General features: G+C 43.1%; 1 protein-coding gene across 3 annotated transcripts in view; it reads right to left on the bottom strand.

The window, feature by feature from the left end:
- Positions 1–14,600, bottom strand: part of nalcn (sodium leak channel, non-selective) — a 296,823-nt gene that overhangs the window by 20,248 nt on the left and 261,975 nt on the right. For all 3 annotated transcript variants that reach the window (XM_060826499.1, XM_060826500.1, XM_060826501.1), the window contains 3 exons: positions 10,026–10,145; positions 953–1,021; positions 157–305 (listed from right to left, as the gene is read on the bottom strand). In XM_060826499.1, coding sequence (XP_060682482.1) covers positions 157–305; positions 953–1,021; positions 10,026–10,145 — 338 coding nt within the window. The remainder of the gene's footprint in view (positions 1–156; positions 306–952; positions 1,022–10,025; positions 10,146–14,600) is intronic.

Raw genomic sequence — 14,600 nt, 5'->3', positions numbered from 1 at the left:
ATGGAATCCCCACACTACTTTGTAATCTGTCCCAGAGCACGATCTTCAATGTCTTCATATGTAACATGCACGCTCTCAAGCAATTAGCAAGTTCACACACTGAAGTGACATTCATCAAACTGTTTGGGGTCCCAGTGCAGGAATACAATTACAAACCTGTTGATGTTCTCTCCGTATTTCACAGTTCCAAACAAAACAACTCCGGCAAAAGCGTAACAGATAAGCAGCAGGAACATTCCCACTATAATAAAAAAGCTCTTATACATACTGACAACCACTGTCAGTAACAACATCTTCAATGTCACCTGAAACCAGAAAACAAAGGGTTTCAAATTCTCCTGGATGCATTCAAAACTGACTAAATGTAAATTACAGGGAAACCAAACTAATAGATTTATGAACACCTCTAATTAAAAAACAGGTTTCAGAACTTGAACCTTCACACATTTTGTAGTTGTTCTATGACCAACAATCTTAGCTATGTAAACACCTCATTATTCATCTCAACGAATACATTAATCGGTATTGGCCTCAGCGTATAGCTAAATCCAATACTGTATTTTACTTCATTACTTTTACTAATCTGTAATGACCTAAACTTCGCTAAGAAATGGACCTGAGATAGGAATGGCTCAACTCCTTGAAGTGATCATATCTCTGCACCATCTGGTCATCGAGAACGATGGACACATCAAGTCGCACTGTGACATCTTGTTGTAGGTGGTCGAGAGGAACGAGAACCACATCAAAGCAAATAAAAACACAAATGAATGCCATGAATGGATGTAAAGCATGTTACACAAATATACACTCTGCACATGACAACAGGAACACAATACATAGCATGAGTTAGAGCACAGGTAAATGGAGGCATGCAGTTGCACATTTACTTCATCACAATCACGAAATGCTCTGCAAAATGTGCCGTTTCTAATTTAGCTTGACTACTCACATGCTTTCCACAAATGGAAAAGAACCTGAACACAATTACACAGGCTCCCATCACGTATGTATATTCATTCTGTAAATTAACAACAAATAGCTGAAGCAAACTTTTCCACACTATCAGCACAGAAACAGGCTATTCAGCCTAACTGGTCTATTGCAGTATTTATATTCCACATGAGCCTCCTTCACTCCATGTCAGGACCAGGTGACATATTTTTCCTTCATGTTTTCTGCATTCATCTTAAATGTGTCTACACTATTCACCACAACCACTCCCTGTCACTAGTTTCACATTCTCACCACACTTTTGAATAAAGAAGTTTCTCTTTAATTCTTTTGTATTTGCTCTTTATTGGCAACTGTCTTATATTTATGACTATTAATTATGCTTATCCCAAAAGTGGAAAAAATATTACTGCATCTACTATAATGATTGATACAAAGGCCAGGTGGATCTCATTGACGATGAAATCCTTGATCGGCAATCAGGAAAGCTCTGGCTGACTGATATAAACAGGAGATTCAGAGTCTCCTCAGTTTAGGGAACTGACTGGGCTACAGTCTGTGTGTTACTGTTGGTTTCCACTTTTCTTTTTTGGAGATGAAAACCTGCTTCTAGAACTGGCTGAATTATTTAGCTGGTTTGTTAACTGGCATTCCTTTAATGAGGACTGATTGTGCATCAGGAGTTTAACCATGTGTTTCAGTTGAAACTTGGTTCTCACTGGGGGATTGTTGTTTCACTGGGGGACTGGCCTCTGCAGTTATTTCATCTACCTTAGCGAAAACCTTTCGTCTGTTTAAACTCTTAACTTTGTTTTTACTGACCATCAATTCCCATCTTATGTGAAGTATTTGGGCTTATTTCAATTCTGCTTAATAGCAAAGAATTAACTGAGGGCACATTATGTAGACTAGGATAGAATTCCAGACTACAGAAAATTAAGGGGTGATGTGTTTTAAGATGGCTAAAAAATGTGATTGGCAAGGTAGTGTGAAACTATTTCCCCTCTTGAAGGGACAAGAGGCAGAAACCCAACATTAGAGTTCAGCCATTTGTTGTGGTGTAAGAAAGCACTTCCTCAAACAAAGGTTTGTGACAATGTGCAACTTTCCCCTAGAAGTCTGATAAGGTTAAGAGTGAACTGAATGAATGTTTCTAAACTGAGACGAACAGAATTTTGTTAGTAAGGGAATTAATGGATATGGAACAGAGGGAAGTAGTTAGAGTTAGGATACAGACCAGTCCATGATATAACTGAATGGCAGAAAGGTTTAGGGGGTTTGCTAATCTGAGGATCTTGCTTTTATCGGGAGAAACAAACTCTCATTTGAGGAAGGTGGCACATACGTACAATTTGGAGCTATGATGGAAGGAGGAGCAAGCTGACTTGTGTTTCTGATTTGAATTCTGGTTCTACATCTGAGGTATATTGACACTTTCTGTATACTTAGCGTTGTCTTTATGCACATTCTCTGCATGAAGTAATCATTTCCTAAATAGAGTGACAATTAACTGAATTTCCTGTGAAATTTCTCATTGGCAAAATGAACATCAGTGGTTGGCCTATTGTTTTCATTTCACAGGGAGAAGGAAATAATTACGCACTGGGTTCCACACATTGGAATAAACAGCAGGTTAAGAATTCACTGCCACTCCCTCACCACCAAACGCCTCATCTTCCACCTTGGAACACTTCAACCCCAGGGCATCAATGTGGACTTCAACAGTTTCCTCATTTCCCCTTCCCCCACCTCACCCCAGTTCCAAACTTCCAGCTTGGTACGGTCCCCATGACTTGTCCTACCTGTCTAGCTTCCTTTCCACTTATCCACTCCATCCTCTCTTCCACCCACCCACTCCAACCTATCACCTTCATCCCCTCCCCCAATCACCTATTGTACTCTATGCTAATTGCTAATTTCTTCCCCTCCTCCCATTTATCTCTACCCTTCAAGCTCTCTGCGTGTATTCCTGATGAAGGGCTTTTGCCCAAAATGTTGATTTTACTGCTACTCTGATGCTGCCTGAACTGCTGTACTTTTTCCTGCACCTCCAATTCAGAATCTGGTTTCCAGCATCTGCAGTCATTGTTTTTACCTCGAGTAAGAGGACTAGGCAGGTTGTGCAGGAATCAACTGAGGCCATTCCTCTGAGGGGATGGCCTCGGAGGGGAAAGCAGCAACAGCCAAATTTATGGCACCATGGTTGGTGCTGCTGCAATGGCAGGAACACAGTGTTTAAATGCAATAATCATAGAGGATTCAATTTTGAGTGGAGTATAAATGGGCAAGTGTTACACCCTCTGCAATTGCATGGGAAAATGCCATGGGGGTGTGGAGCTGTTCGGAGTGGACAAGGATGGACCAAGGTGTCCCGGAGTACAATCCCTGTGGAAGTCTGACAAGGGAGGGGAGGGGAATATGTGTCAGGTAGTAGCATCCTGCTGGCAGTGGTGGAAGGGGTGGCTCATGATCATCTGGATAGGAATGCTCATGGGATATTAATTGAGGACCAGGTGGATGTTGATGTTGGATGGAAGAGAGGGAGTGAGGGCCAAATCGCAAGAGATGGGTCAGACATGGTTGAGGGCCCTGTTAACTATGGTGGTGGGGAACATTCAGAGGAGGAATAGAGGGATCTGTTTCTAAATGTCAGGCAGTCTCTAGTGGGGATTGGTACTAGATGCCAGCTATTCACAATGTTTAATGATTTTAGATGAGGAAACTAAATGTTATACCTCAACTTTCAGGACGCACAAAGCTTGGATGGAAGGGTGAGCTGACGTGGATGCAGAGATGTTGCAGTGTGATTTGGACAGGCTGAGTGATTAGGCAAGTGCATGGCAGATGCAGAATAATGTGGATAAATGTGAGGTTATCCACTTGGTATCAAAAGTAGCAAGGCAGATTATTATTTGGCTGTAAATTGAAAATGGGGAATGTTCATCAAGACTGGAGTGTCTCAAAAGCAAGCATCTTAGCCTCCATTGAGAGGTTTCAAGTACAGGAACAAGGATGTCTTGCTGCAGTTGTACAGGGTATGGTGAGGCCACACCTCAAATATTGTATGTGGTTTTGGTCTCTTTATCTGAGGAAAAAAATGTTCTTGTTGTCGAGGGAGTGCAGGGGAGGTTTCTGAAATTGATTCTTGGGATGGCAGGACTGATGTGTGAGCAGAGATTGAGTCAGTTAGAATTGTACATAGTGGAGTTTAGAAGAATTGGGGGGGTTTTGGTGAGGGTCTCATTGAAAAATACATATAAAACTCTCTCAAATGACAGACGGGTTAGATGTAGGGAGTATGTCCCCAATGGTGTGGGGGAGTTCAGAACAGTGGTCAGTTTAAGAATAAGGAGTAACTTTTTTTTAGGACGGAGTTGGAGGGAAATTTCTTCACTGGGAGCCTGTGGAATTCTCTACCAGAGTGGTTATGGCCAAACATCTGTATATTTTCAAGTTCTTATAACAAAAGGGATGAAAGGATATGGGAGGATTAAGGTATTGAGCTCAATGATCAGACTGAATAACAAAGTCAGCTTGAGGGTTCAGGTGGCCTACTCCTACAATCCATGTTTCTACAAGAAGTAGGACATACCTGTCAATAACTACAAGCTTTTAAAGCTGTAGACAAAACAAACAAAGCCCTGTGTTCATTCCTTGTACATGAATCACAAAATCCTCACGTGCATATACAGAGGAGCTTCGCTTATCTGAATATCAACTATCCGAATTTCGGATTATTTGAAGATCTCAAGGTCCCCATAGCAACATTATATCAAAGTGTTTCAACACTGTCATTTGTTTACAATGATTAAAAGTGAACCTGGCTTACTTAAATGCTGCCAAGAACAGTCCTGGACATTGATAGGAACCCAGGCACTGTCTCCAAATGATTGTCTCTCACTCTCACTACACTTTCCCTGGAGTTCTACATGGGGTGCACCCTGAACACTTTCCCAGATAATCTCTCCAACATTCTATTGTACAGGGTCTAGATTAGAGTGGTGCTGGAAAAGCACAGCAGTTCAGGCAGCATCCGAGGAGCAGTAAAATCGACGTTTTGGGTAAAAGCCCTTCATCAAGAATAGAGGCACAGACCCTGAAGGGTGGAGAGATAAGTGAGAGGAGGGTGGGAGTGGGGAGAAAGTAGCATAGAGTACAATAGGGGTGGGGGAGGGTGGAGTGGATAGGTGGAAAGGAAGTTAGACAGGTAGGAGAAGTCATAGGGATAGTGCTGAGCCGGAAGTTTGGAACTAGGGTGAGGTGGGGGAAGGGGAAATGAGAAAACTGTTGAAGTCCACATTGATGCCCTGGGGTTGAAGTGTTCCGAGGCGGAAGATGAGATGTTCTTCCTCCAGGCGTCGGATGGTGAGGGAGCAGCGGTGAAGGAGGCCCAGGACCTCCATGTCCTCGGCAGAGTGGGAGGGGGAGTTGAAATGTTGGGCCACAGGGCGGTGTGGTTGATTGGTGCGGATGTCCCAGAGATGTTCCCGAGAGTGCTCTTGTACAGGGCAAAGGTGGAACTTGTCAAAACATTGCAGTAAAAAGTTTTGTGTGTGCGTGCTCTGTTTTGAGACTCACTCAACTCGCAAAGCAGCAGCAGTCTTACTGTTGGTGTCCAATCCAGCTGCCCTTGAGGGGGTTGAATGGGGGGAGCAGGGGGGCTGGGGTTGGTTGGGCTTGGGGAGATGAAGGGCGGGAGTGGCAGATGGGGGCTAGGGTTGGGGGGATGGTGGACAGGGGGTTAGGGTGGGGATATGGGCGGAAGGGGGGATGTGGACAGTGGGAGGGGGGGAGCAGGGGTTTGTGCACGGTGTGCTGTTGCCGAGTCTCCTGCACAGGGAGCAGACTTAGTGCTCGCTGTGTCAATCCCATTGGACTGTTTGGGACGTGGGGGGTGAGGGGGCTTCAGGAATGCTGCAGGTCCCTTACACACACGTGCGTGTCTGCTCTGAAACTCAGACAGAGAGGGAGCAAGGCAGGCAGTGTGAGGTAAAAAGAAACTTCTGAAAACTCTGACCCCAGAGGCAAGGCGTTCAATCAATTAACTGAATAATCAATTATAAGAATGAAATAGTGCGCACCCATCTCATTCAGATAATCGAGTTTCCTTTGTACAGTGAATAATGAAGAATATTGATCTTCATTTTCAGACAGACAGAGAATAGAAGTGACAATGTCTTGCTACAACTGTACAGTGCACCAAGAATATTGTCTACAGATTTGGTCTCCTTACTTATTTGTAGCAGAAATAATTCAGAAAATACTCACTTGGTGAATGAATGATTTGAATGATTTTTTTATTGTCCTGTGCAAAAAACAGTAAAATATGGTAAACAGCGTTTCCACTGTTGCCATTTTGAAAAGTTTTGAGGAAAGATAAGGCAGCTTAAATCTGTTCAGTGACGTTCAGAATAAGAGGTAATTTTAATGAGAAAGCTAAGGCTCTGAGGGTCCTTGACAGGATGGATGCTGAGAAGATGTTTCCTCTTATTGGGGAATCTAGAGTTATGAGGCACTGTTTAGCTGCAAGGAGCTTCCCATTTAAGATGGAATTGTTTCTCTCAGACTGTTAGTCTTTGGAATTCTCTTCTATTGAACTGCGCAGGCTAAGTCATTGAATATATTCAAGACTGGGTTTGACAGATTTTTAATAGACAAGGGAATCAAGAAATATGGTGATAAGCAGGTCAGTGTACAGGTCAGCTGAAATTTTATCAAATGGTGGAGCAGGATTGATGAGCTGAATGAGCTATACTTGCTCTCACTTCTTATATCTTTTTATTTCCAGGGAAAGAATTGAAAAGTCAAGATGCCGTGTTTAAAAAAAAAGCTTTGCATTTATTTAACACTTTTTTTTCATGAACGCTGGATATCTCGAAGGTCTTTACAGCCAATGACATACTTGTGAAGTGTAGTCACTGTTATAATGTAGAAAATGTGGCAGCCAATTCATGATTAGCAAGCTCCACAAATTGCAATGTGATAATGATCATGCAGTCTGTTGTTACAAGACTGATGGGACAATAAATATTAGATGGGACATCAGGTGTAACCACCCTGCTAGTCTTCAAAGTAGTGGCAATAGGATCTTTTATGTCCATCTGAGGGGGATGATGGGATGTTGGTTTCACATCTCATCAAAAGACATTGCTTTGCTTCACATAGGATTGCGATTAGACCAGAGGTTGAATACTGCACTCAGTCTAGTCTCCACATAGGGACTTGAGAAGGTATCAAAAAAATTAGACTTACAAGAGTGACATGTGAGCTAATTCCGAAATGCAAATCGGCTCTAGAAAGGAGGAATGACCTAATTATGGTGGGATTTGATGGAGAAAATGGAGATACTTCCACCTGTGGGGGGGATCAGAATTACAGGGCCATAAATATGAGACAATCTGTAATATATCTAATATGAAATCCAGGAGAATTATCTTTACCCAGAGAGTGGTGAGAGCTTGGAACTCACAATCACAGGGAGTGAGGGTGCTGAATCAGAGGGTATATTTAAGATTAAACAAGACACAAATAAGGGGAAAATGGAAGAGAAGGCTATGTTGATGGATTGGGAAGAGTCTGAAAATGTGTTGCTGGTTAAAGCACAGCAGGTTAGGCAGCAGGAACAGGAAATTCGACGTTTTGGGCATAAGCCCTTCATCAGGAATGAGGAGAGTGTGCCAAGCAGGCTAAGATAAAAGGTAGGGAGGAGGGACTTGGGGGAGGGGCGATGGAGATGTGATAGGTGGAAGGAAGTCAAGGTGAAGGTGATAGGACGGAGTGGGGTGGGGGCGGAGAGGTCAGGAAGAAGATTGCAGGTTAGGAGGGCGGTGCTGAGTTGAGGGAACCGACTGAGACAAGGTGGGGGGAGGGGAAATGAGGAAACTGGAGAAATCTGAGTTCATTCCTTGTGGTTGGAGGGTTCCGAGGCGGAAGATGAGGCGCTCCTCCTCCAGCCGTCGTGTTGTTATGTTCTGCCGGTGGAGGAGTCCAAGGACCTGCATGTCCTCGGTGGAGTGGGAGGGAGAGTTAAAGTGTTGAGCCACGGGGTGGTTGGGTTGGTTGGTCCGGGCGTCCCTGAGGTGTTCTCTGAAGCGTTCCGCAAGTAAGCGGCCCGTCTCCCCAATGTAGAGGAGGCCACATCGGGTGCAGTGGATGCAATAGATGATGTGTGTGGAGGTACAGGTGAACTTGTGGTGGATATGGAAGGATCCCTTGGGGCCTTGGAGGGAAGTGAGGGAGGAGGTGTGGGCGCAAGTTTTACATTTCCTGCGGTTGCAGGGGAAGGTGCCGGGAGTGGAGGTTGGGTTGGTGGGGGGCGTGGACCTGACGAGGGAGTCACGAAGGGAGTGGTCTTTGCAGAACGCTGATAGGGGAGGGGAGGGAAATATATCCCTGGTGGTGGGGTCCGTTTGGAGATGGCGGAAATGACGGCGGATGATACGTTGTATACGGAGGTTGGTGGGGTGGTAGGTGAGAACCAGTGGGGTTCTGTCTTGGTGGCGGTTGGAGGAGCGGGGCTCAAGGGCGGAGGAGCGGGAAGTGGAGGAGATACGGTGGAGGGCATCGTCGATCACGTCTGGGGGGAATCTGCGGTCCTTGAAGAAGGAGGCCATCTGGGCTGTGCGGTGTTGGAACTGGTCCTCCTGGGAGCAGATGCGGCGGAGACGAAGGAATTGGGAATATGGGATGGAGTTTTTACAGGGGGCAGGGTGGGAGGAGGTGTAGTCCAGGTAGCTGTGGGAGTCAGTCGGTTTATAGTAGATGTCTGTGTTGAGTCGGTCGCCCGAGATAGAAATGGAAAGGTCTAGGAAGGGGAGGGAGGAGTCTGAGACAGTCCAGGTGAATTTGAGGTCGGGATGGAAGGCATTAGTAAAGTTGATGAACTGTTCAACCTCCTCGTGGGAGCACGAGGCAGCGCCGATACAGTCATCGATGTAGCGGAGGAAAAGGTGGGGGGTGGTGCCAGTGTAGTTGCGGAAGATGGACTGTTCCACATATCCTACGAAGAGACAGGCATAGCTGGGGCCCATACGGGTGCCCATGGCAACTCCTTTAGTTTGGAGGAAGTGGGAGGATTGAAAAGAGAAGTTATTCAGGGTGAGGACCAGTTCAGTCAGTCGAAGGAGGGTGTCAGTGGAAGGGTACTGGTTGGTGCGGCGGGAAAGGAAGAAGCGGAGGGCTTTGAGTCCTTCGTGATGGATGGAGGTGTACAGGGACTGGATGTCCATCGTGAAAATAAGGCGTTAGGGACCGGGGAAGCGAAAATCCTGGAGGAGGTGGAGGGCGTGGGTGGTGTCCCGAACGTAGGTGTGGAGTTCTTGGACTAAAGGGGACAGAACTGTGTCGAGGTACGCGGAGATGAGTTCGGTGGGGCAGGAGCAGGCTGAGACAATGGGTCGGCTGGGGCAGTCAGGTTTGTGGATTTTGGGCAGGAGGTAGAAAAGGGCGGTGCGGGGTTGTGGGACTATGAGGTTGGAGGCGGTGGATGGGAGATCCCCTGAGGTGATGAGGTTATGGATGGTCTGGGAGATGATGGTTTGGTGGTGGGAGGTGGGGTCGTGGTCGAGGGGGCGATAAGAGGAGGCGTCCGCGAGCTGGCGTTTGGCCTCAGCGGTATAAAAGTCGGTGCGCCAAACTACTACCGCGCCTCCCTTGTCTGCCGGTTTTATGGTGAGGTTGGGATTGGAGCGGAGGGAGTGGAGGGCTGCATGTTCTGAGGGTGAGAGGTTGGAGTGGGTGAGAGGGGTGGACCGGTTGATTGGGAAGAAGGTCATGTGGATCATTAACCACGGCATGCACCTGTTGGGCCAAATCGTCTGTTTTTCTACTGGATAATTCTATGTTTAGCAAGGAACTTAATGACACAGTGGTACCATTACTGCCTAGATTGAAGCTATGTTTAAAAACATTGGCAGTGCAAATTCCCATGACTCTTTCAGTGATGGATGTCGGAATCTGTAAAGGACAGGTTATTTTCAATATCCACCTAGCTCTGATATCATTCAGTAAGAAACACTGCCCGTTGAAACTGACACCATATCGTGGAATGATTGAATTGATGGATTACTTACAAGTAAAGCAAAGTGTAACACAACCCATATTACACCAAGTGATGTCACTAACAGGTCATAACGATTCCGTCTACTTTGCCAGAAACCTGATGGTGACATGGCTGTGATCTTCATCGTCACCTGAAACAAACAAAAACACACACATTTGGGACAATTGTTTAGCTCAGAAACCTATTCATAAAGTTTGCTTAAGATGTACAGCTCAGAAAGAGACCATTTCAGCCCAGCTAGTTGATGCTGGTGTCAATGCTCCACATAAGCCTACCTCCACCCCTCTTTATTTCACCCTCACCTTATCCCACTATTCTTTTCTCCTCTTGACGACTGTTCTATCTATTCCCCTCAATCATTCCTTGTGATCCTTGCTTTCTGGGTGAATATGTATCTTCCTAAATTCCCTGTTAGATTTAATAGCAACAACCTTTTGGATTCTGAGAGATTGGAATTAATGCACCAATTATCCCATTTAAAAAAATAACACTGATGCATCTAATTGGATTTTCTCACTTGACAAGTATGTGCCATTACTGTGCAAGTGATAGAAATAATCATTAATGTAGATTATTCAAATAGACTTGGTTTGTTTGAAAGGCAGCCTTGAACCACTACTTTAGTGAGAACTCCGGTCATGCTTGGGACGTTTGAACTGATCTCTGAAGTGCAAGGAATAAGAAACTAAAGTAAATGAGTTCACCAGGTTGCCAAATTTAATTCAGGAAAATCAATACTGAAGGACATGGCTTGAATATTAAGATTGTTTGTAGGTCTAGATGCAATTGATAGAGTACAGGACAATGTTATTTTATTCCTTTTACATCAGTCAGTGCAATAAATCCCCAATTGCTTGCCTTTTCAAATCATATGATGAAAGTCAGCCATCTATCATTGTCCACCTGTCAACATTCAAGACATTTCTAATAGAAAGTAGTGCAAAATTTCAGTCTCTTGTGGTTGTGATAAGGTGTTCTAGCCTTTATCTTTTGGTTTATGACATAATCTCAGCTCTTCTAATGGATTATTATCTTGATACACTCTGGGGCATACATGCTGCAACTTATTGTGAAATGTAATTGCTCATCACTTTTCCTTTTTTTTGCCTGTGTGTTTTCATCCATATCAATCATATTACGAATTCCCACTTTTTGGAATTTTTCGTGCCTGGGCTTTGCCTGTGGTGCTGACAACAAAACCATCAGCACCCACTGTCGTTACTCCCCTGAAATTGACAGTAGGAGGCTGTACATGTGCAGAGTGGTGGGGAAACATGGACATTATTGTCAGTGTTTTCACACTTTTCCAGAGGGTCCATTGTCAAGGTAACTCCGTATGACAATTAGTGAGAAATCAATTGACAGAAGTCTCTCCTCATTACATTGTTAGTCTCTCTATAACAACCCTTGATAAAGTTACACCTTATTGACTGTGATGTAAATGGATTTTTAAGCAGTGTACTAACTTCATAACTACTTCTAAACACTTCAATTGGCTCCAAAATCTTTTTTTTTAGACTTATCAATGCAAACTATTTTCATTATGATAACAAAAGTCACATTTAAAAATTTGTAAAAGTCTGTTTATCTTTAGATTCTATTTTAATCTATACATAACTACTTATTTTACTATCTAAAATTCTAAATGAAAAGTGAAAGCTATTGAGTGTTTTTAACATCCTGGTTTTCTGTCTGTGTGAATGCCTCAATGTGGGTGACTACCTACATTGTTTATTCATAGATATCATTGTTTATTCATAGATATCATTGTTTAGACACCATGGAAGAGGGGATCCATACCACAGAGATCATTAGATCTTTCTTCAAAGGCACCCATAAATACTATTGTTTTACTGCTGAATGTAAAATCCTGAACAATACTACTAACTGCCTGAGCTTCAAGCATTAACTGGATACTGCAATCTGGTAAGAATAATTCCCTGTCTTTGCATTTTCTCTGCAATTAGGACACCTCCTCTCTAGCAGCACAACTTGGAAATTCAGTTGTACAATTTCTAAACACTCAAAGGTTGAAAAACCTTGCATAGCGTTCTAAATTTTCATAATGTATTTCCACTGCAACTGCCCCAGTGGAACGGTTTGAAAGCCACCTCCTGTTTATCAATGTACAATTATCATAAAAACTCATATTAATGTTGAGCTTCTAGGACAAAATCTTGACTTAAAAAGTTGGGAGTCAACTTTTACGTGAATAACATTTTGGTGGAGTTAAAATCCAGTGTCTCCCATCACCAATAGGTTGACAGTTTCTACAAACTGCTCCCCAGAAGTAGTGCTAAGGAAGTCAAAAGTACATGTGCAAATACAAGGAGGCGAACATTCACCTTCAATGATGTTATTCTATGATATTTATGATATTTAGATTTGCATCAGAGCAGGCTGGACTGCTTTTGCCCAAAATGTCAATTCTCCTGCTTCTTGGATGCTGCCTGACCTGCTGTGCTTTTCCAGCACCACACTCTCGACTCTGATCTCCAGCATCTGCAGTCCTCACTTTCTCCTAGTAGTAGGTTAGATCAGTTGGCTGGATGGCTGGTTTGCAATAGAGAGTGATGCCAACAGTGTTTGTTCAATTTACACACCAGTTGATGTTACCATGAAGGCATCTCCTTCTCAATCTCTCCCCTCACCTGAGATGCAGTGACACTCAGGTTAAAGTACCACCAGTGACTTTACTTTTAGGTGTTGGCTACAAAGAGTTGAGGTATTTCTGCTTATAAATCAAGGCTCAACCTAGACATGAGATACATGAAAAATGAATAATATTTGACCAAGATTCAAGGGTTGACTTTTACACTAAATCAATTATTGTTATTGTTGATTTGAATCGAATGTTTGTAAGCTGTCATGTTTTGGGCTATTTTCCTTTGTAAACAGTTTTAATGAAGATGCTGAACATACTTTCTGTAGGATTCAATTACAAGCAACCTCCCAACAGAGATGCTTCAGTGTCAAATTTATCATCCTTAAAACTTCCAAATTCTAACATATTATCCAAAATGAATGAATATTTTTTGTATTGTGAATTTGCCAACACCTTCTTTCTAAATCAGCAAAGGATAAAATGAAAAATAAAATGTTAGAAAATTTAGATCTCATTAACGATCTGACCTTTATTTCTACTAAACATGAAATTGAAACTGAAAGTTTTCCAAATCTAGAAATGCCTCTAACAAATAAAGAAAACTAATCAACATCAGGTATTGATATGGAGGTTAACCACTCTAATACCAAATAACAAATTGTGTAGGGTCTATTCGTGAGTAGTTAGCCATTTAGATTTTCATCAGACTGGTAAAAGATTTTGCACTCTCAACTTTTAAACAATGTCCAGTTATGCAAAATGTTACTCTGATTGCAAATTATTAAATTATAAGTACAAATTCAACTAATTGTTCTCCTTCAAGCAGAGAAGGTTTAAGGGTGATCTGAGTAAAGTGTTTAGGACCAATAAATGATTAGACAAGGTAGATGGAGATAAACTCTTCTGTCTATGGGTGGGATTCTAAAACAAATGGGCATAACCTTAAAATAAGAGCCTGGCTATTCACTGGTCATGTCAGGAAGTATTTTTTTTAAATAAAGGAGAATGAGAAATTTGGTACTCTCATTCTCAAAAAGATGCTAAGGTTGAGGGTCAATTGAAAATTGAACAACTAAGATTAATAGTTTTTTTTGCAGATTAACAATTAGAGAACTAATGTGGGTAGATGAAGTCAAGATACAGATCAGCTATGATCTCACTGGCAAAACAGCCTGAAGTGGATGAATGACCTTCTCCAATTCTTGTGTACCAGAACGTGGTTAGTCACTGCAGAACTCTCAGTCTTTGTTCTGGTAATGTAAGCACATTGTGTATATGGTTGGCCCGGTTCAGCTTTTGGAAATGGAAACCACAAGCATGTAGACTGAGGCAATCCAGGATGTTGCCTCCTGGTCTGGAGGGTTTACTTATGAGGAGAGGTTAGATAAACCTAGATTGTTTTCACCGGAAAGATGGAGGCTGAGAGGTGCTCTGATAGAGGTCTACAAAATGACGAGAGGCATAGATAGGGTGGATAGTCAGAGGCTTTTTCCAAGGGTGGAAAGGTCAAATACAAGAGGGCACAGATTCAAGGTGAGAGGAGAAAACTTAGGGGAGAATGTTTCACATTGAGGTGGTGGGTGCCTGGAACACACTGCTACTGGAAATGGTGGAAGCAGGTCCATTGGCAATGGTTTAAGGTGTATCTTGATAGACACATGGACTGGAGACAAACAATAGGATAGAAACCGTGTGAGCACTAAGTAGTGGGCCTAAATAAGGATTAGGAATTAGTGCAGGCATGGTGGGTCAAAGGGTCTGTTCCTGTGATGTATTGTATTAGTTTATATTTTTAGAGAAGACATCTTCACAGGTCTTTTTATTTGCTGATGGGGTGTGGGCATGGCTGGTTCGCCAGCATTTATTGCCCATTCCTAGTTGCCCTTGAGAAGGTGCTGTTGAGCTACCTTGGGTTGATCCACAATGCCATTAGAGAGCAAATTCCAGGATTCTGACCCAGCGACGGTGAAGGAACAGCAA

The sequence above is a fragment of the Hemiscyllium ocellatum genome, chromosome 6, assembly GCF_020745735.1.
Source record: "Hemiscyllium ocellatum isolate sHemOce1 chromosome 6, sHemOce1.pat.X.cur, whole genome shotgun sequence".
NCBI lineage: Eukaryota > Metazoa > Chordata > Chondrichthyes > Orectolobiformes > Hemiscylliidae > Hemiscyllium > Hemiscyllium ocellatum.
This window is presented reverse-complemented; position numbering and strand designations above follow the sequence as displayed.